General features: G+C 43.2%; 1 protein-coding gene across 1 annotated transcript in view; it reads right to left on the bottom strand.

Moving 5' to 3' along the window:
• Positions 1-17882, bottom strand: part of LOC121544495 — a 96530-nt gene extending 78648 nt beyond the window's left edge. The window contains exon 1 of the mRNA XM_045208974.1: positions 16389-17882. Within this exon, the coding sequence (XP_045064909.1) occupies positions 16389-17882 (1494 nt within the window). The remainder of the gene's footprint in view (positions 1-16388) is intronic.
• Between the last annotated feature and the right edge of the window lie 701 nt (positions 17883-18583).

Raw genomic sequence — 18583 nt, 5'->3', positions numbered from 1 at the left:
ATTTCATGGTAAGGTCTACACCTGTTGTATTCGGCGCATGTGACAAATAAAGTTTGATTTGATTTGAAATTTGACGAACTGACTTGTTGGAATGCTGGCATCCTATGACGGTGCCACGTTGAAAGTCACTGAGCTCTTCAGTACTGGCCATTCTACTGCCAATGTTTGTCTATGGAGATTGCATGGCTGTGTGCTCGATTTCATACACCTGTCAGCAACGGGTGTGGCAGATATAGCCAAATCCACAAATTGGAGGGGTGTATATAGTGTATATCGTCATTCTCTCGCTCCTGTAAGATGGGTGCCAGAGCAGGCAGTGGCCCGGTTGCGTGAACCAATCTCCGTAAAGACGAGACAAGGAAAAGCCAAATCATTGTGGACCCGGGATTACTAGATAGCCGTCTGGGGCTCTGACGCCTGGTGAGGGTGCCGTCTCCCCTTATTTCCTAAGACCCATAAAGTACAGTTAGTAAAACTATATTAATATACTGAATGATCTGTAGGTGTACTTATCCAAATAATCTACAGACTATCAGTAACATGTCAACTGCATGTCTGTTGACTTTCAACAAGAAAGTGTCTGTAGTCCATCTAAATGTATGCACTCACTAACTGTAAGTCGCTCTGGATAAGAGTGTCTGCTAAATGACTAAAATGTAAATGTACAGATGTTCAACAAACTATCTGTAGACTCAGCAGCATTTCAACATTTTACATTTTAGTCATTTAGCAGACGCACTTATCCAGAGCGACTTACAGGAGCAATTAGGGTTAAGTGCCTTGCTTAAGGGCACATCGACAGATTTTTCACCTAGTCGGCTCGGGGATTAGAACCAGCGACCTTTCGGTTACTGGCACAACGCTCTTAACCACTAAGCTACCTGCTGCCCCAGCATGTCTTTAGCCTTTCAGTAGCATCTCAACAGTATAGCTCATCATTTTCAAGTTAGTCAATAGTCTATCTATAGATGCTCAACAAACCATCTTTAGACAGCAGCATTTCGACAGTATGTCTGTAGCCTGTAATTCATATTTCAACAGTATACAGGATCCGCTCATGCCTAGCTGAAGTGAGCACTGTGTGTGAGCGCTATAGAAGCTTTATATAACACCAATGTTTGCTTTGCTCCCGAGTGGCACAGCGGTCTAAGGCACTGCATCTCAGTGCTAGAGGCGTCACTACAGACCCTGGTTCGATTCCAGGCTGTATCACATCCGGCCGTGATTGGGAGTCCCATAGGGCGGCGCACAATTGGTCTAGTGTCGTCCGGGTTTGGCCAGGGTAGGCCGTCATTGTCAATAAGAATTTGTTCTCAACTGACTTGCCTAGTTAAATAAAGGTAAAAAAAAAATAAAGTAGGATCTACAGATGAAACATTATGGAGTCTTAAAGGAGGCCTGGGTAAGGCCAGAATGTAACAAATATGCCAACTTTGATAAATTATTTCTCAGTTATGCTTTTAGATACAAATGTCAAATATATGTCAACAATCCTTCCTTCAAAGGACTATTCTATGGATTATATTTTGTAAAAATCGCCCAAATCATGGTCATTTTTTGTCCGGGTTTTGTGAGGAATCACTCAATAGCAAATGGGCACCATCTCCTAAATTCATTTTCCACCTCGAGATTAAGTCTTGAGGTGAAGGCAATTAACTCCAAGGATGTAATGGTCACATTATGCTGATGACAACATTATAAAGTCGTTTGAGAGCAATATTTGTAAATAGCGTTCTACATCACTCAGCGTTGTGCTAAATCAAATCTTCTCCAATCTCCCATGCTTGGCAAAGCCTTATCGACATAGGTTTGGACATGAAGAGAGAAAAGTTTCAAGTGAGGATATCAACTTAGTTTCATGTCATGTCGTCATAGTCTCTCTTTCTGTGGGGCCATTTTTGTAAAGCTAGGGAAGTGTCTCTAAATGACAGGTAAAATGCTTAAAGTACCATAATTTCTAGTTCAATTTAATTCACGATACAAATAACCTCAATGGGCTAAGTGAAAAATAATTGACTTAAACAGAAGTGTTAACACACCACTATTACCCATATCCATTATCCAACTGACTGTAAGATCTCTCAACAACACACGGCATGAATAAATACACATGCAAGTCCACTTCCTGTATTGCACACATTCTACAAACATACAATTATGTGCTTCCGCCTCATAATATGCCTGGCAATTTACCCTGATCATCTCACCACTCAGTCAGTGGTTCTATTTTCACACAGTGTCAAAACAGCAACAAGGCAAAGCACTACAAGGCAAATAAAAATAACTACATCAAAGCATTCACAATCATTACGTGTAAATTATATGGCAGCTTTCTCTTACATACTCACACACACATAGCATACCCACTCATGACCGCATGCTTCCCTCAATCTCCTCTGCTTACCGTTTATATGTTTTACATCTCATTTTCAATGGGTAAGATCACAATATTAATGTGTCTGTGCATCTGGAGCGCTGAGCAGTAGCAGTAGCAGCAGTAGCGGCATGCATTAAGAAATAAGCCCTCCACCAATGCTGACTGAATACAGCATTCTGGCAGGCAGGAGGGACCTCATAGCTGAATGAAGCAGGAGGGAGAGAGAGGAGTGGGAGAGAGAGGAGGGGGTTGTAGTGTTTCAGCACCTTAGCACAGAAGAAAAGTGAAAGTAGCCTACCTCATGTCATACATCTCTCCATCAGAAGAAGCCTAGGGGGGAACGGGAAAGAGAAAAGGGGGAAGAAATGAAAAGATGAGATGGATAAAGCAGTTTTTATCCCGGGTTGTTACTGAGCTGAGGCACTGTCTAGTATCTTTAACAAGCCACTTTTCAGTGGTAGAAGTGCCTCTCACTTACACACTCCATATCAGCATTAAGCAGAGAGAGAGAGAGAGAGAGAGAGAGAGAGAGAGAGAGAGAGAGAGAGAGAGAGAGAGAGAGAGAGAGAGAGAGAGAGAGAGAGAGAGGAAAGGAGAGGAGAGAGAGAGAAGTGTACACACTTCATATCAGCATTAAGAGAGAGGAGAGGAGAGGAGAGGAGAGGAGAGGAGAGGAGAGGAGAGGAGAGGAGAGGAGAGGAGAGGAGAGGAGAGGAGAGGAGAGGAGAGGAGAGGAGAGGAGAGGAGAGGAGAGGAGAGGAGAGGGGAAAATGACAGATTTACGGTAAGATAAAACAAGAATGGGACCAGGTACCCCCATGGCCATGAGTAATGAGAGAAAGAGAGAGAGATCAGCTTTCTACTTTACCTTCTTTTTTAATTGAAGAAGAACATGAGCTGCTGATTTTGCTAAAGTTTTTTGGGATGCTGTTGCAGTAGAAAGACTGAACTGAACTGAAATAAAACAGAGCCGACAAAAAGCTGAAAAAGCTTGGAAAATAACTACAAAAATAAATCACTAAGAGAAAATGAAATTGGAGATGATGTACCCTACAGATGTCTGCTCTTCCAGGGCAAAGAAAAACTTCAAAAGTAAAGTAATGAGAGTCACCTGAGACCTTGGTGGCAGGCTTCTCAACAATAGAGCGGGAAAAACATAAATTCTCATATTTCACACTGAGAGCCCCACAGCCTTACACACTGCCCTGTCCACAAAAAACCCAAAACACACAGAATGGTATTGGAAAAGGCAGACCGATAACAGTCAACGAGGACAATGATGGAAACGGCCTGTGCTTCACCGTTAACATCTACCATGACGGCACCATCATGGTTTAGAGGTCAGAAAGCAGCCTGAGGAAGTTCCAGGAAGACTTCCATTCCCTCAGAGAAGAAGCAAAGGAGCAAGAAGCCTCTCCACAGACGACCAAAACCCAGGAGAAGACCACTCCAAGCCCTGACAGCAGCCCCATCTCTCCAAGACTCGCCTCCAATATAAAATCACTCAGAGACAGTTTATCTGTTTTAGAAAGATACTTTGCTGCGTTCAGGGATACATCCTTGACTTGCCTACAGGAGAACAGAGGCAGTCAGCAGCCGACAGAGGAGGAGACCATTCTGGTATCTCACGGGAAACAGCAACGGAGTGAGATTCGGGAGCTACAGCCATGATAGAACTGGAGGAGGATAACCAGGCCCTCAGAATGGAAGTGGGTCGCCTGTGAGAGAAGCTGACCACCGCTGTCGACCACAGCCACCTGCATCAACAACAAAGAAAGCTACAGGAGCTGAAGGAAGAGGTCATCAGCCACCAGCTCAGCCAAACATCCACCCTCCTCCCATCACACACACAACACCTTGTCCCCATCACACCGAAACACACCATGACCCACCCAGCACTGACACACACACCCCTGCCCAGCACTGACCTAGGGAACAATGAGGGGAACAACCCAGGGATTGCACTCGTGTGATTCTAATGGGAAGTTCATTGACTTGAAGTGTCTCTTCCCTGGGAAATGAGTCATCAAGCTCTGGTGCCCCACCACAGACACTGCCATGGGGTTGAGAGACTGAAAGAGGCAGAACACATTCTGATCCACACCGGGACAAACAACGTGACGGCACGCAGGGACAACATGGCCAAAGCTCTGACCCAAATGGCTACTAAAGCTACGAAAGAGTTCCCATCAGCCAGAATCAACCTCTTCACTCTTCTCCCCAGACTAGACGTGCCCCAGCCAGTCATCGACACCATCAACACAGAGGTATTACAGGCTTGTTCCCCTCTGACAAAGGTGCTCCTAATGCATCACTGGGACATTCAGCCTCACCAAGAATGGAGTTACGCTCTTTGCAAATGCCCTGAAAGACACTGCCCTGAACCGGACCCCCACAAATACCCACACCAAACCCATAGACTCTAACCAGCACTACAAGAGTCCCAGGGCCCCTCCTCAATATCCAAGGAGCCCCAAGCTACAGAGAGCCCACATCCCCACTGGAACCAGTCACCACTAATCCTGGTCCTCATGCCTCCCCCACGAGTCATCCCTTGCAGAGCACCCAGCACAACATGCAGCACAGCAGAAGAGCTATGAAGCAGTGACTGCAACAGGATCCCCAGCACCAGTGTCGGATTAAGAAATCCTAGGACCAGAGGCTATGGGTTTTTTTAACTGCGGTCTTCCTGACTCTAGGCGTACTGGTAACTGCCAAAATAAAGGAAACACTTGAGTAAAGAAGGGATACAAAGTATTTGTTTTGGTGTGGGGTGCATTTTCCTGGCATGGTTTAGGTCCACTTATAAAATCTATGTCAAGGAGCATTGAAGCTGTTCTGGCAACTCGTGGTGGCGCAACACCCTTTTAAGCCACTTTATGTTGGTGTTTCCTTAATTTTGGCAGATATGTGTATGCGCTTGTGATAACTTAATCCACAGTTATTACATTATGCTCTCTGGCATATTTGGAACATTGAGAGCTTGCTCCTGTTGTTAGATAAAATATTATATTAAATATAGATATAGATATAATTATTATTATTATTATTATTATTATTTTTAATTAAATGTTTTGCTTCTTGGGCTTGGGCCCAGCCCCTGACCCACACAATTGACCAGTCACATTTATTTATTATTTAGTTTATTGAAATGTTTTTATTAATCAGTTACCCAATCAAGGCAGTTACCCACATGGGCCCCCTACCTCCTCTCCTCCCGATTAGCAGAGCGGCAGCAGCAGGCTGCCTACACTCATTGAGAGAGTCTTCCTGTGGTTGCAGTAAAAATATATAAAAGATATACTACATATACAGTTGAAGTCGGAAGTTTACATACACCTTAGCCAAATACATTTAAATTCAGTTTTTCACAATTTCTATCATTTAATCCTAGTAAAAATCCCCTGTCTTAGGTCAGTTAAGAATGTGAAATGTCACAATAATAGTAGAGAGAATGTTTTATTTCAGCTTTTATTTCTTTCATCACATTCCCAGTGGGTCAGAAGTTTACATACACTCAATTAGTATTTGGTAGCATTGCCTTTAAATTGTTTAACTTGGGTCAAACGTGTCGGGTAGCCTTCCACAAGCTTCCCACAATAAATTGGGTGAATTTTGGCCCATTCCTCCTGACAGAGCTGGTGTAACTGAGTCAGGTTTGTAGGCCTCCTTGCTCGCACACGCTTTTTCAGTTCTGCTCACATATTTTCTATAGGATTGAGGTCAGGGCTTTGTGATGGCCACTCCAATACCTTGACTTTGTTGTCCTTAAGCCATTTTTCCACAACCTTGGAAGTGTGCTTGGGGTCATTGTCCATTTGGAAGACCCATTTGCGACCAAGCTTTAACTTCCTGACTGATGTCTTGAGATGTTGCTTCAATATATCCACATACAGTGCTATGAAAAATAATTTGCCCCCTTTCCAGTGGCGGCTCCTGAAAAAATTCTCAGGGGGGGCAATTTTTCTGATGATTTAGGTGACCTACACACATTTTAAAAAAGATATGTCCAGCAACAACATGAAGACAGGGGCAGCATATAAGTCAATACCAGAAGCATTTATTGACTGATCTCAAAAGTGTTGGCTTACCAGGGTTGGTGGAGCCCTCAGTTTCATCTTTGCCTCGCAAAGCTAACTCAAACACTCCGCAAAACTTCACACACTGGATTAGCCGGCTGAGGATGTGGCGGTTCTTGCTAATGTCGTAGTAAATATATTTGTTATAGTGAATATGGAATATGATATGTTGAGTAAAATGTTGTGCTAAGATCTATTTAGGTCAGGAGCTGGTTATAAGTTCTGTTCCTATCCAATAACAATGGACAAAAGGGTCCTATCTTGTCAGCCTTGTCAGCAGGTGGCCAAGGACAACACCCACGCCATAGGCCTCTCAGTTCTTCCAACTCACGAGTTCTTGCTCTGAGGACACACACACACACACAAACACACACACACACACATCATCACTGTTAAACACACACACACACACACACACACACACACACACACACACATCATCACTGTTAAACACACACACACACACACACACACAAAAATCCCCTCTCTTAGGCTGAACATTTGAAGACAGAGAACCCGACTCAGAGCCAATGCAACAGTGACAGTAGCCTGGAGGGGACCTCGCCCAACTCATCAGGACCAATCAGAAGATCAGAACTACTAGATTCAACCTACTTCATTTATTGCATAAAATGTCTGCACACAATGTTTCGGGGCTCTCTTCAGATAATAATAATAATAAGCCATTTAGCAGACGCTTTTATCCAAAGCGACTTACAGTCATGCGTGCATACATTTTTGTGTATGGGTGGTCCCGGGGATCGAACCCACTACCTTGGCGTTACAAGCGCCGTGCTCTACCAGCTGAGCTACAGAAAGTGGATACTCATGGATGCGCATCGCAATTGTAAAATGTCAACACAATTGGAGACACCACGTCATTTTTGGAGACATGTTATTGACAGTAAACTATTGTAGATGCGACTGCTAACTAAATAAAACATTTTAGCTGGCTAGCTAATCATCTTAGCTAAATGTGGGGCAAACAATTCAGTTATTTACCGTTAATTTGAGGGATTGGGGTGAAAGAAATCGAGTTACATAGTGATACTTTACGATATACTGTATTGACAATATCGCAATATTTTAGCGCTAGTTGGCTGTACCTGCACCAAAACACCATTATTGTTCCTTCATAGCTTGTTCTCAATCTTTTCACATTGGGAGCAAATTTGTTTTCAGCACTTTTATTTCCATGACTGATCAAAACTCGTTCTCATGGCTTTCTGATCCCTCTGCAACAGACATATGGTGCGCAATAAAATCACAGTATCGAATCGCAATACGTATAGAATCATGAGACTCGCAATGCTGATGCATATATCTTATCGTGAGGTTCCTGGCAATTCCCAGCCCAAGTTCATTTGCCACAACAAATCTCTTCGCTAGCAAACGCGATGTCTTCTCCAAAACGGCAATGTGTCTCCAGCAATGTTTACTTTTTTGACGTTCTATGGCATCTCCACTTTCCAAGCATATATGACCACATGTAATATTTTGGTAAGTGATGCAAATAGTGAACTATGTAGGGCCAGGATGTAAAATATATGTAGCTGCAGCAATTTCTCTTATCTGATATGGTAAGTAATGGGGCTTAATGTATAGCTCCCTAAGAGTTTGACGAACGGGTCCGTGCACGCGATTCCAGATATCTTTACCTCTGAATAAACTGCCTTTATTATACCATATCCACCCTGTCCAAAGTCTCTACTTGGTCTCAGTTCTCCAGTAAACTTGTGATTATCAACACTAACCTCATCGTTGTGGCGGCGGACAGCTAGCCTGTATCCCTCATCCAGTTGAGTGGCAATGTTATTTTTTCGTTCGTACCAATCTTTGGAAAATCCTCGGGTGTAGGACTTTCCGCCTTTAGTAGAAACCTGTTGAATTATTAAATTTGGTCTGGGAGGTCCTAATTGTTTCGTTGCCAATTTATCTTCATTTGTTCGCCGACAAAAAGGAACTTCTTTCAAAGACACAATCGAGTTGCACTGAAGCCTAGCCATTTTGATAGTAGTAGTGAATTGATTGAGGCTGCTACCCGGTCTTTTCTTAGTTACGTTCATGGTTACGTTACGTATGACGAAAGCGCGTAAGTGCAAGCCCTCAGACACCCATAGAGATTGTATTGAAAGCTCTGAAATTTGAAAAAAATAGATTTTACATGGGAGTCTATGACAGACTTCTGGGCGATTTTCAACCTGACTGAAATCGCCCCAAAAGGGGGGGGAGCCATTTGAAGCACGACTTTAGCCTGATTGGACATTTAGTGGCAGTGTGGCACTGTGGCAGATCAGACGTCTAGATTACAACACTGATAACTACTGTTGCCGTGATATAATTGATTAGAAAAAAAATCCCTTCCTTTTCCCGTTTGGCAGTGCGTCGCCCATATCGCCCTATTGAACACACCGCCCCTGCCCCTTTCTTATTTTCTCTACTTTTGCATATTTGTGATACTGAATGTTATCAGATCTTCAACCAAAACCTAATATTAGATAAAGGGAACATAAGTGAACAAATAATGCAAATATTACATATTTATTTCATAAACAAAGTTATGCAACACCCAATTCCCCTGTGTGAAAAAGTAATTGCCCCCTTACACTCAATAACTGGTTGTGCCACCTTTAGCTGCAATGACTCCAACCAAATGCTTCCTGTAGTTGTTGGTTGGTCTCTCACGTCGCTGTGGATGAATTTTGGCCCACTCTTCCGTGCAGAACTACTTTAACTCAGTGACGTGTGGGTTTTCAAGCATTAACTGCTCGTTTCAAGTCCTGCCACAACATCTCAATTGGGATTCGGTCTGGACTTTGACTAGGCCATTCCAAAACTTCCAATTTGTTGCTTTTTAGCAATTTTCATGTAGACTTGATTGTGTGTTTTGGATCATTGTCTTGCTGCATGACCCAGCTGCGCTTCAGCTTCAGCTCACAGACGGATGGTCTGACATTCTCCTTTAGAATTCTCTGATACAGAACAGAATTCATGGTTCCTTCTATTAAGGCAAGTCGTCCAGGTCCTGAGGCAGCAAAGCATCCCCAAACCATCACACCACCACCACCATGCTTGACCTTTGGTATGATGTTCTTACTGTGGAATGCAGTGTTTGGTTTTCACCAGGCATAATGGGACCCATCTCGTCCAAAAAGTTGACTCAAGTTTGCCAAAAAGCACCTGGATGATCATCAAGACTCTTGTAAGAACGTTCTATGGACAGGTGATTCAAAAGTATAACTTTTTGGACGACATGGTTCCAGTAAAGCCTATCAGAAGTTTCTAAAGCCATGACATCATTCTTTGTCAGTGGGCAAATGTACAAAATCAGCAGGGGATGAAATACTTTTTTCCCTCACTGTATATATATATATATATATATATATATATATATATATATATATATATATATATACACACACAGTGGGGAGAACAAGTATTTTATACACTGCCGATTTTGCAGGTTTTCCTACTTACAAAGCATGTAGAGGTCTGTAATTTTTATCATAGGTACACTTCAACTGTGAGAGACGGAATCTAAAACAAAAGTCAAGAAAATCACATTGTATGATTTTTAAGTAATTAATTTGCATTTTATTGCATGACATAAGTATTTGATACATCAGAAAAGCAGAACTTAATATTTGGTACAGAAACCTTTGTTTGCAATTACAGAGATCATACGTTTCCTGTAGGTCTTGAACAGGTTTGCACACACTGCAGCAGGGATTTTGGCCCACTCCTCCATACAGACCTTCTCCAGATCCTTCAGGTTTCGGGGCTGTCGCTGGGCAATACGGACTTTCAGCTAACTCCAAAGATTTTCTATTGGGTTCAGGTCTGGAGACTGGCTAGGCCACTCCAGGACCTTGAGATGCTTCTTACGGAGCCACTCCTTAGTTGCCCTGGCTGTGTGTTTCGGGTCATTGTCATGCTGGAAGACCCAGCCACGACCCATCTTCAATGCTCTTACTGAGGGAAGGAGGTTTTTGGCCAAGATCTCGCGATACATGGCCCCATCCATCCTCCCCTCAATACGGTGCAGTCGTCCTGTCCCCTTTGCAGAAAAGAATCCCCAAAGAATTATGTTTCCACCTCCATGCTTCACGGTTGGGATGGTGTTCTTGGGGTTGTACTATATCTATCTATCTATCTATCTATCTATCTATCTATCTATCTATCTATCTATCTATCTATCTATCTATCTATCTATCTATCTATCTATCTATCTATCTATCTATCTATCTATCTATCTATCTATCTATCTATCTATCTATCTATCTATCTATCTATCTATCTATCTATCTATCTATCTATCTACAGTTGAAGTCGTAAGTTTACATACACTTAGGTTGGAATCATTAAAACTCGTTTTTCAACAACTCCACAAATGTATTGTTAACAAACTATAGTTTTGACAAGTCGGTTAGGACATCTACTTTGTGCATGACACAAGTAATTTTTCCAATAATTGTTTACAGACAGATTATTTCACTTATAATTCACTGTATCACAATTCCAGTGGGTCAGAAGTTTACATACACTAAGTTGACTGTGCCTTTAAACAGCTTGGAAAATTCCAGAAAATGATGTAGTGGCTTTAGAAGCTTCTGATAGGCTAATTGACATAATTTTAGTCAATTGGAGGTGTACCTGTGGATGTATTTCAAGGCCTACCTTCAAACTCAATGCCTCTTTGCTTGACATCATGGGAAAATCAAAAGAAATCAGCCAAGCCCTCAGACATTTTTTTGTAGACCTCCACAAGTCTGGTTCATCCTTGGGAGCAATTTCCAAACGCCTGAAGGTACCACGTTCATCTGTACAAACAATAGTACGCAGGAAGGAGACGCGTTCTGTCTCCTAGAGATGAACGTACTTTGGTGCGAAAAGTGCAAATCAATCCCAGAACAACAGCAAAGGACCCTGTGAAGATGCTGGAGGAAACAGGTACAACAGTATCTATATCCACAGTAAAACCAGTCCTATATCGACATAACCTGAAAGGCCACTCAGCAAGGAAGAAGCCACTGCTCCAAAACCGCCATAAAAAAGCCAGACTACGGTTTGCAACTGCACAAGGGGACAAAGATCGTACTTTTTGGAGAAATGTCCTCTGGTCTGATGAAACAAAAATAGAACTGTTTGGCCATAATGACCATCGTTATGTTTGGAGGAAAAAGGGGGATCTTGCAAGCCGAAGAACACCATCCCAACCGTGAAGCACGGGGGTGGCAGCATCATGCTGTGGGGGTGCTTTGCTGCAGTAGGGACTGGTGAACTTCACAAAGTAGATGGCATCATGAGGAAGGAAAATGATGTGGCTATATTGAAGCAACATCTCAAGACATCAGTCGGGAAGTTAAAGCTTGGTCGCAAATGGGTCTTCCAAATGGACAATGACCCCAAGTATACTTCCAAAGTTGTGGCAAAAAGTCAAGGTATTGGAGTGGCCCTGACCTCAATCCTATAGAAAATGTGTGGGCAGAACTGAAAAAGCGTGTGCGGAGCAAGGAGGCCTACAAACCTGACTCAGTTACACCAGCTTTGTCAGGAGGAATGGGCCAAAATTCACCCAACTTATTGTGGGAAGCTTGTGGAAGGCTACCTGTAATGTTTGACCCAAGTTAAACAATTTAAAGTCAATGCTACCAAATACTAATTGAGTGCATGTAAACTTCTGACCCACTGGGAATGTGATGAAATAAATAAAAGCTGAAATAAAACATTCTCTCTACTATTATTCTGACATTTCACATTCTTAACATAAAGTGGTGATCCTAACTGACCTAAGACAGGGAATTTTTACTAGGATTAAATGACAGGAATTGTGAAAAACTGAGTTTAAATGTATTTGGCTAAGGTGTATGTAAACTTCTGACTTCAACTGTATCTATCTATGTCCTTATTCAGTATAAAGGAGGAAATGTTGCTTACTTGTTGAGCAAAATCAAAGCTGTAATGCATCCTGATATCTTTGCTTGCTGGTTCAGTAGGGCCCCTCAGAGACAACTGCAGGTCCTGACAGATGGTCTTGCAGTCAGCAACCATCTTCTGGTAGACAGATCGCTCACTCTGAAAAAGCAGGAGATGCTGCTCTTGCTTCTTCAGCTAGGCTGATTTAACAGCTTCTGGCAGATTGGCAGACCTGAAGACCTGATAGTTGTTCCTCTGGCACTGCCAACACAGGTCTGTCCTGGGCTTAGTGCTTGAGATGTGGGGCAGTAATTTTCTCCACAGATTCCTGAAGGTTCAGGACTCGATGCAAGTCCTCATGCTTCAGGTGTAACCTGTGCTTGCTTGGGCCAGCTTTCTTTTTGATGGGAGGCATTAGACCATTCTCCTTGTATGACTGGTGGAGGAGAGTCAGGCGTGTTCTACTGATGCTGAAAGACACATTCCAGATACAAATATTTTAGCATTATTATACAATAGATAGCCATAATCACTGTCAGACACACCTGGCTAACTTGATGGGTCATGTAATCATCTGGTGGAGTCTTTTGTTTAGACATGTAGCTAGCTAGCTAAACAATGAACCATAATCCCAATCCATAGAGTACTAGCAATACAAACTAATTGTCATAGCTAGCTAAAGTTAACCAAATAGGTTCAATGTTAGCGAGTTAGCTAGCTAACATTAGGCTATAACTAGCAATGCAAATGGCTTTCTGAGATAATATTACTACACAGATCATACACGTCATGTTAGCTAGCAAGCCAGCCATCTAAAGTAAACTAGCTAGCTAACAGTATACTTTAACTTGGGGTCTTTTGTTTAGACATGTAGCTAGCTAGCTAGCTAGCTAAACAATGAACCATAATCCCGATCCATAGAGTACTAGCAATACAAACCGATTGTCATAGCTAGCTAAAGGTAACCAAATAGGTTCAATGTTAGTTAATTAGCTAGCTAACAGTAAGCTTTAACTTGCAAAGAAAACCACTTTCTGAACAAAATTTGAAATGTATAATGTAGCTAGACTCTTACCCGTATACATGGATGAATGCTTCCTGGCTTTCATTAAATAAGACGTCGTTTCCGTTTTGTTTGTACAGCTTGCTTGACCCATTGTGTCAAGTCACTCTGGTTCACACTGACCGTGTGCAATGCCATAAGAATCATCAGATCTTTCTCCCTCTCTGTCACGGATGCCATGGTTTCCCTTAGTTTGAAGATGTAATCCGGAGACAGGTGTTTTATACAACAGCCTTCTGTGTTCTCTTTTCGAATCCCTCTGCATATTTGCAATCAAACGCCAGAATTGTATTCGTCTCCTTATTATACTCTGCTTCTACCAGACATTCCACTGATTTCAAAACTGGGTCCACTTCTTCCGTGACAACGACACTGTTGATCGCCATTACACGGCAGACCAATCCGAAACTCATCTCTCGGCATGTCCAGCCCATTCATTATCTCAGGCAATCATGGCTAGCTGGAAGGTTCCTGTCTTTTTCTGTGGCTAAACCAACTAGGCTCGTAATTTTACAACTTTGTTCGTGTTTACAGACGGCATACAAGTTTCTTATTAAGGCACATGAAAGTTCAAATGTCCGAGAAGGCATTTCTGCCTTTCTGTAGATTGATGAGGGGGGAAAAAATCATCAATTTTAGAATAAGGCTGTAACGTAACAAAATGTGGAACAAGTGAAGGGGTCTGAATACTTTCTGAATGCACTGTCTGCACATACATTTATACTGACTCTACACACACGCACACCCACTCACATACAAGCTGCTGCTACTCTGTTTATCTTATATCCTGTTGCCTAGTCACCTTACCCCTATACATATCTATCTCCATCACTCCAGTATCCCTGCACATTGTAAATATGGTATTGGAACTGACCCTGTATATAGTATGCATACTTACTTTCTTAATGTGTTCTTCATATTTCTTCTTATTTCTCGTGTGTTTTTTTCTAGTATTACATTGTTACTGATTATTGCATTGTTGGGTTTTGAGTTTGCAAGAAAGGCATTTCACTGCACTTGTGCATGTGACATTAAAACTTGAAACTTGAAGTTGGATGTCCTTTGGGTGGTGGACCATTCTTGATTCACACATGAAACTGTGGAGCATGAAAAACCCAGCAGAGTTGCAGTTCTTGACACACTCAAACCGGTGCGCCTGGGCACTTCAATATTTTGTCTTGCCCTATCACCCTCTGAATAGCACACATACACAAACCATGTTTTTCAATTGTCCTAAGGCTTAAAAATCCTTCTTTAACCATCTATACTGATTGAAGTGGATTCAACAGGTGACATCAATAAGGGATCATAGCTTTCACCTGGATTCACCTGGTCAGTCTATGTCATTTAAAGAGCATGTTTTGTAGATTCAGTGTAAATATTATAGGCTACTAAATACATTGAAGCCTAGGCTACTCACTGGTGAAGGCCAGTGTTGGGGGGTAATGCGTTACTTGTAACGCATTAGAGTACTCAGATTACATTTTTGCGGTAACAAGTAACTTTTGGTGGGATGGCCTGCCTGGTGACATTATTAGTTAATAGACCAATCTAAACCTCTCTGCCAATAACAACTATACTGAACAAAAATGCAACATGTAAGGTGTTGGTCCCATGTTTCATGAGCTGAAATAAAAGATCCCAGAAATGTTCCATAGGCACAAAAAGCATAGTTCTCAAAAATGTTGTGCACAATTTGTTTACATCCCTGTTAGTGAGCATTTCTCCTTTTCCAAGATAATCCATCCACCTGAAAGGTGTGGCATATCAAGAAGCTGATTAAACAGCATAATCATTACACAGGTGCACCTTGTGCTGGGGACAATAAAAGGCCACTCTAATATGTGCAGTTTTGCCACACAACACAATGCCACAGATCTCAAGTTTTGAGGGAGCATGCAATTGGCGTGCTGACTGCAGGAATATTCACCAGAGCTGTTGCCAGAGAATTGAATGTTCATTTCTCTATCATAAGCCGCTTCCAACATCGTTTTAGAGAATTTGGCAGTACGTCCAACCGACTTCACAACAAGTTTTTTTACATTTGAATTGTGGTGGTTTCGTTTTTTTCTTCTTCGTTTGTACATATGGCCTACAGTTACATAAACTAATGAAAATGCTATTCTTTGAAATATATTTTCTTTCATATTCTAATGTTACCTACATAAACACAACCAAATGATTATTATTGTGGTAGGCATAGGCCTATATGAAATTCATTTATTAGACTGTTAGACGGTTGAATACAAGAAGACGTGTTATTGGCTTAGCTTACATAGAGGCCGGCTTTTCTAGTGTTAAGGAAATAGCATAACAATGACCAACATGCACAAGGCATCTTTGACGTAATTTTTTTCTTTTTAGTAACGTTATAACGTAACAAGTTACTTTTAATGGAAGTAACGTTGTAATGTAAAGAGTTACTTTTATTTAAATGTATCAGGGGGTGCTGCAGCACCTCCAGCACCCCTAATTCCCGCAGCTATGGATCAAATAAAGAGGCTTGAAAATGGCATATACCCGAGTGCGTGAAGTGTAATTACAGTATTTTTTTAACAAGGCTGCATATGATCAAATATTTCAAAGCCTTGAACATGACAAACTCAAGTCATTATGCATCTCTGTAATCTGGTCCCTTCTGCTCCCCAGTTTTTTTTTATAACGGATCTCTGCTCTGCTCTGCTCACCAGGGAACTCATTGCTAAGAATTTTGCATTTGGTGTATGATGCAGTCCTGTTTAAATTAAATGTAGAATTCATTACTGTAATTAAGATATTGTAATCCGGAGGAATGTGTAACTATGTGTGTATGTATGGTTTTCTACAGGGTACTACTCACCGAGTTAGTAACAGGTCTAGGCAGAGAAGTGGACCTGTATTGGTATTTGGAAAAGCCTTGGGGCCAGGACAAGACAGGACATGGACTTGGGCTTCTCAGTCCCTCGAAGCTCACTCGAGGGGGTTCAGGACTGCCACACATGGTTCTTCTCTCCCTTTCCCTCCCTCTCTCCAGGGAGCCATTAAACTCCAGTTCATCCTGTCTCCTGACAATGTCGATGTCCGTCTCCAGATAGGTTTTCCCTACGGACGCCAGCTCTGAGTAGATACAGCGTTCTCCCTGGCCCACTTTCCTCAGGCCTTCTCCAGGGTCCAGCACTTTACAGCTGGGTAAGCTGTACTTGCTCCACTGGTGCATCAAGTTGGCACAGTCCACCCTCGGGTCTTGTAGTTCCTGAATGGTCTGTAGAGAGGAAGACATTGGGCTGTACCAGGAGGCAGCACCTGCAGCTGGTTCTCTCTGTCGGACTGGGTTGAAGGACTCCCAGGGACTCCCGGGAACCAGCACCCTGTTGGTGACCTCATCCAGGAACTGGGAGAATTTGAGCCGCTCCTCCACTTTCTGCTCTTGCTGTGCTGAGAAGGTTACAATCTTGCCCTGACACTGGTTGCTGGATGACGACAGGCTTTGGGTTGAATCCCATTTTACTTTCAACACTTGCGCCGGCCCCTCCTGGCACTCGGCTCGATCTGTTCTACTATCAACCTTGTCGTTTCCCAGGGTCTGGTAGACGTTCTCTGTAGACGTGTCGCTGGCGGTGGCCTTATCAGTCCTGTCACCAGGACCAGGGGAGCTGGCGCGTGCCCGGAACACCTCGTTGCTGTGCTGCTTGATGGAGGTGCGCAGCAGGCAGGTGGCACCGGAGCTCCAGCTGTTGGTGTCCCAGCTGTCATCCTCGCTGGAGCTGCAGCTGCACAGGCTGGAGCTAGAGGTACTGTGCAGACTGGGACTAGAACTTCGCAAGCTGGGACTAGAGCTGTGCAAGCTGGCGCTATGGCTGGGTCTAGAGCTACGTGGACCCAGGCTAGAGCTACGCAGGTCCGGGCTGGAGCGATCCAGGCTCACCAAAGAGCGCCTCAACCCAGAGATGGAGCCCTTCAGGCTGGGTAAGGAGCCTTGGAGGCTGGGTAAAGAGCCCTTGGGGTTGGGACCGGACGAGTGGAGACTGGGTAAAGAGCCCTTGGGACTTTGGCCGGACGAGTGGAGGCTGGAGTTGGAGACACATTTGTGGAGGCTGGAGTTGGAGGTGGACGAGTACAGGCTGGAGTTGGAGCCCTGGAAGCTGGGATAGGAGAGGCTGGAGGGGCAGTGTGAAGGTGGGTCCTCCTCTTGGTCACTATGCCTGCCGGAGAAGACGGGACAGGAGGCGGTGGAGGAGCAGGAACTGCGCTCCTGCCGGGTGAGGGAGGGCGTCCTGGCCGTCTGGGGCCGGGGAGGGTGCTGCCGCTGCAGGGCACCAGTGGTCCTGTTCGCCATCATCCCTCGACCCGTCTTCGCCAATCCATTCGCTGATCCTTTTGCAGATCCGTTTGTTGATCCGTTCTGCATTTGAGGGCTGGAGTTTGGAGGTGCACTCTCAGAAATCGCTCGCACAGGCAACTGAACCATGGCCAGCTGAGTGTGACAGATTTAAAGCGGGTTTTCGGTCCTGTAGCTTCTATATCACTGGTTGTCCTAGATGTGTTGGCTTCCCATTATGATCTCTATCTTTCGCTGAAGACTGACACAGTTTCAACCCCCAGCTGGTTATGGCTGGATTTGGGGATGTACTTCCATTATGGACACGCTGACATTCTAAACATAATCTATTCCTCTTTACAAAAGTCATTAGAAAGCTCAACAAGTGCATAAACTCTGTGGACAGTATTTGTAATGAATATGTGTAGCTATTGATATAGGTTTTACAGCAGAGCCCAGAATGCTTTCCAGGTCATTGGTTTGGTGGGGCAGAGACATTGATCACAGATACCATGTGACATCTGGAATGTGGGCATCGAAACAAAGTTAGAGTGCCATAATCAATGACTCTGTGGCACATAGTAGGTGTTATTTGATGTTTGTCAAACTTTAGTTTGTCAACTTTAGTTTGTTAAAGAACCTAAGTGCTTGAAATTCAACTGGCACAGTGTTTTGTTTTATATTCCATGTGTTGTAACTAAGCACCTGAGGGTACACTACGCATGCAACTATTACAGCGGAAATGCAATGAGTTTGAGACTTTCAAAAGAGTCTTGAAGAGAGATTTGAATAAAAACGGTGCATTGTACTGCATTCGCTATAATTGAAATATGCTCCCAGTAGTAATTCAT

Source organism: Coregonus clupeaformis, chromosome 29 (genome assembly GCF_020615455.1).
Source record: "Coregonus clupeaformis isolate EN_2021a chromosome 29, ASM2061545v1, whole genome shotgun sequence".
NCBI lineage: Eukaryota > Metazoa > Chordata > Actinopteri > Salmoniformes > Salmonidae > Coregonus > Coregonus clupeaformis.
Note: the sequence above shows the minus strand (reverse complement) of the source record. Positions and strands in the feature narration are given on the sequence as shown.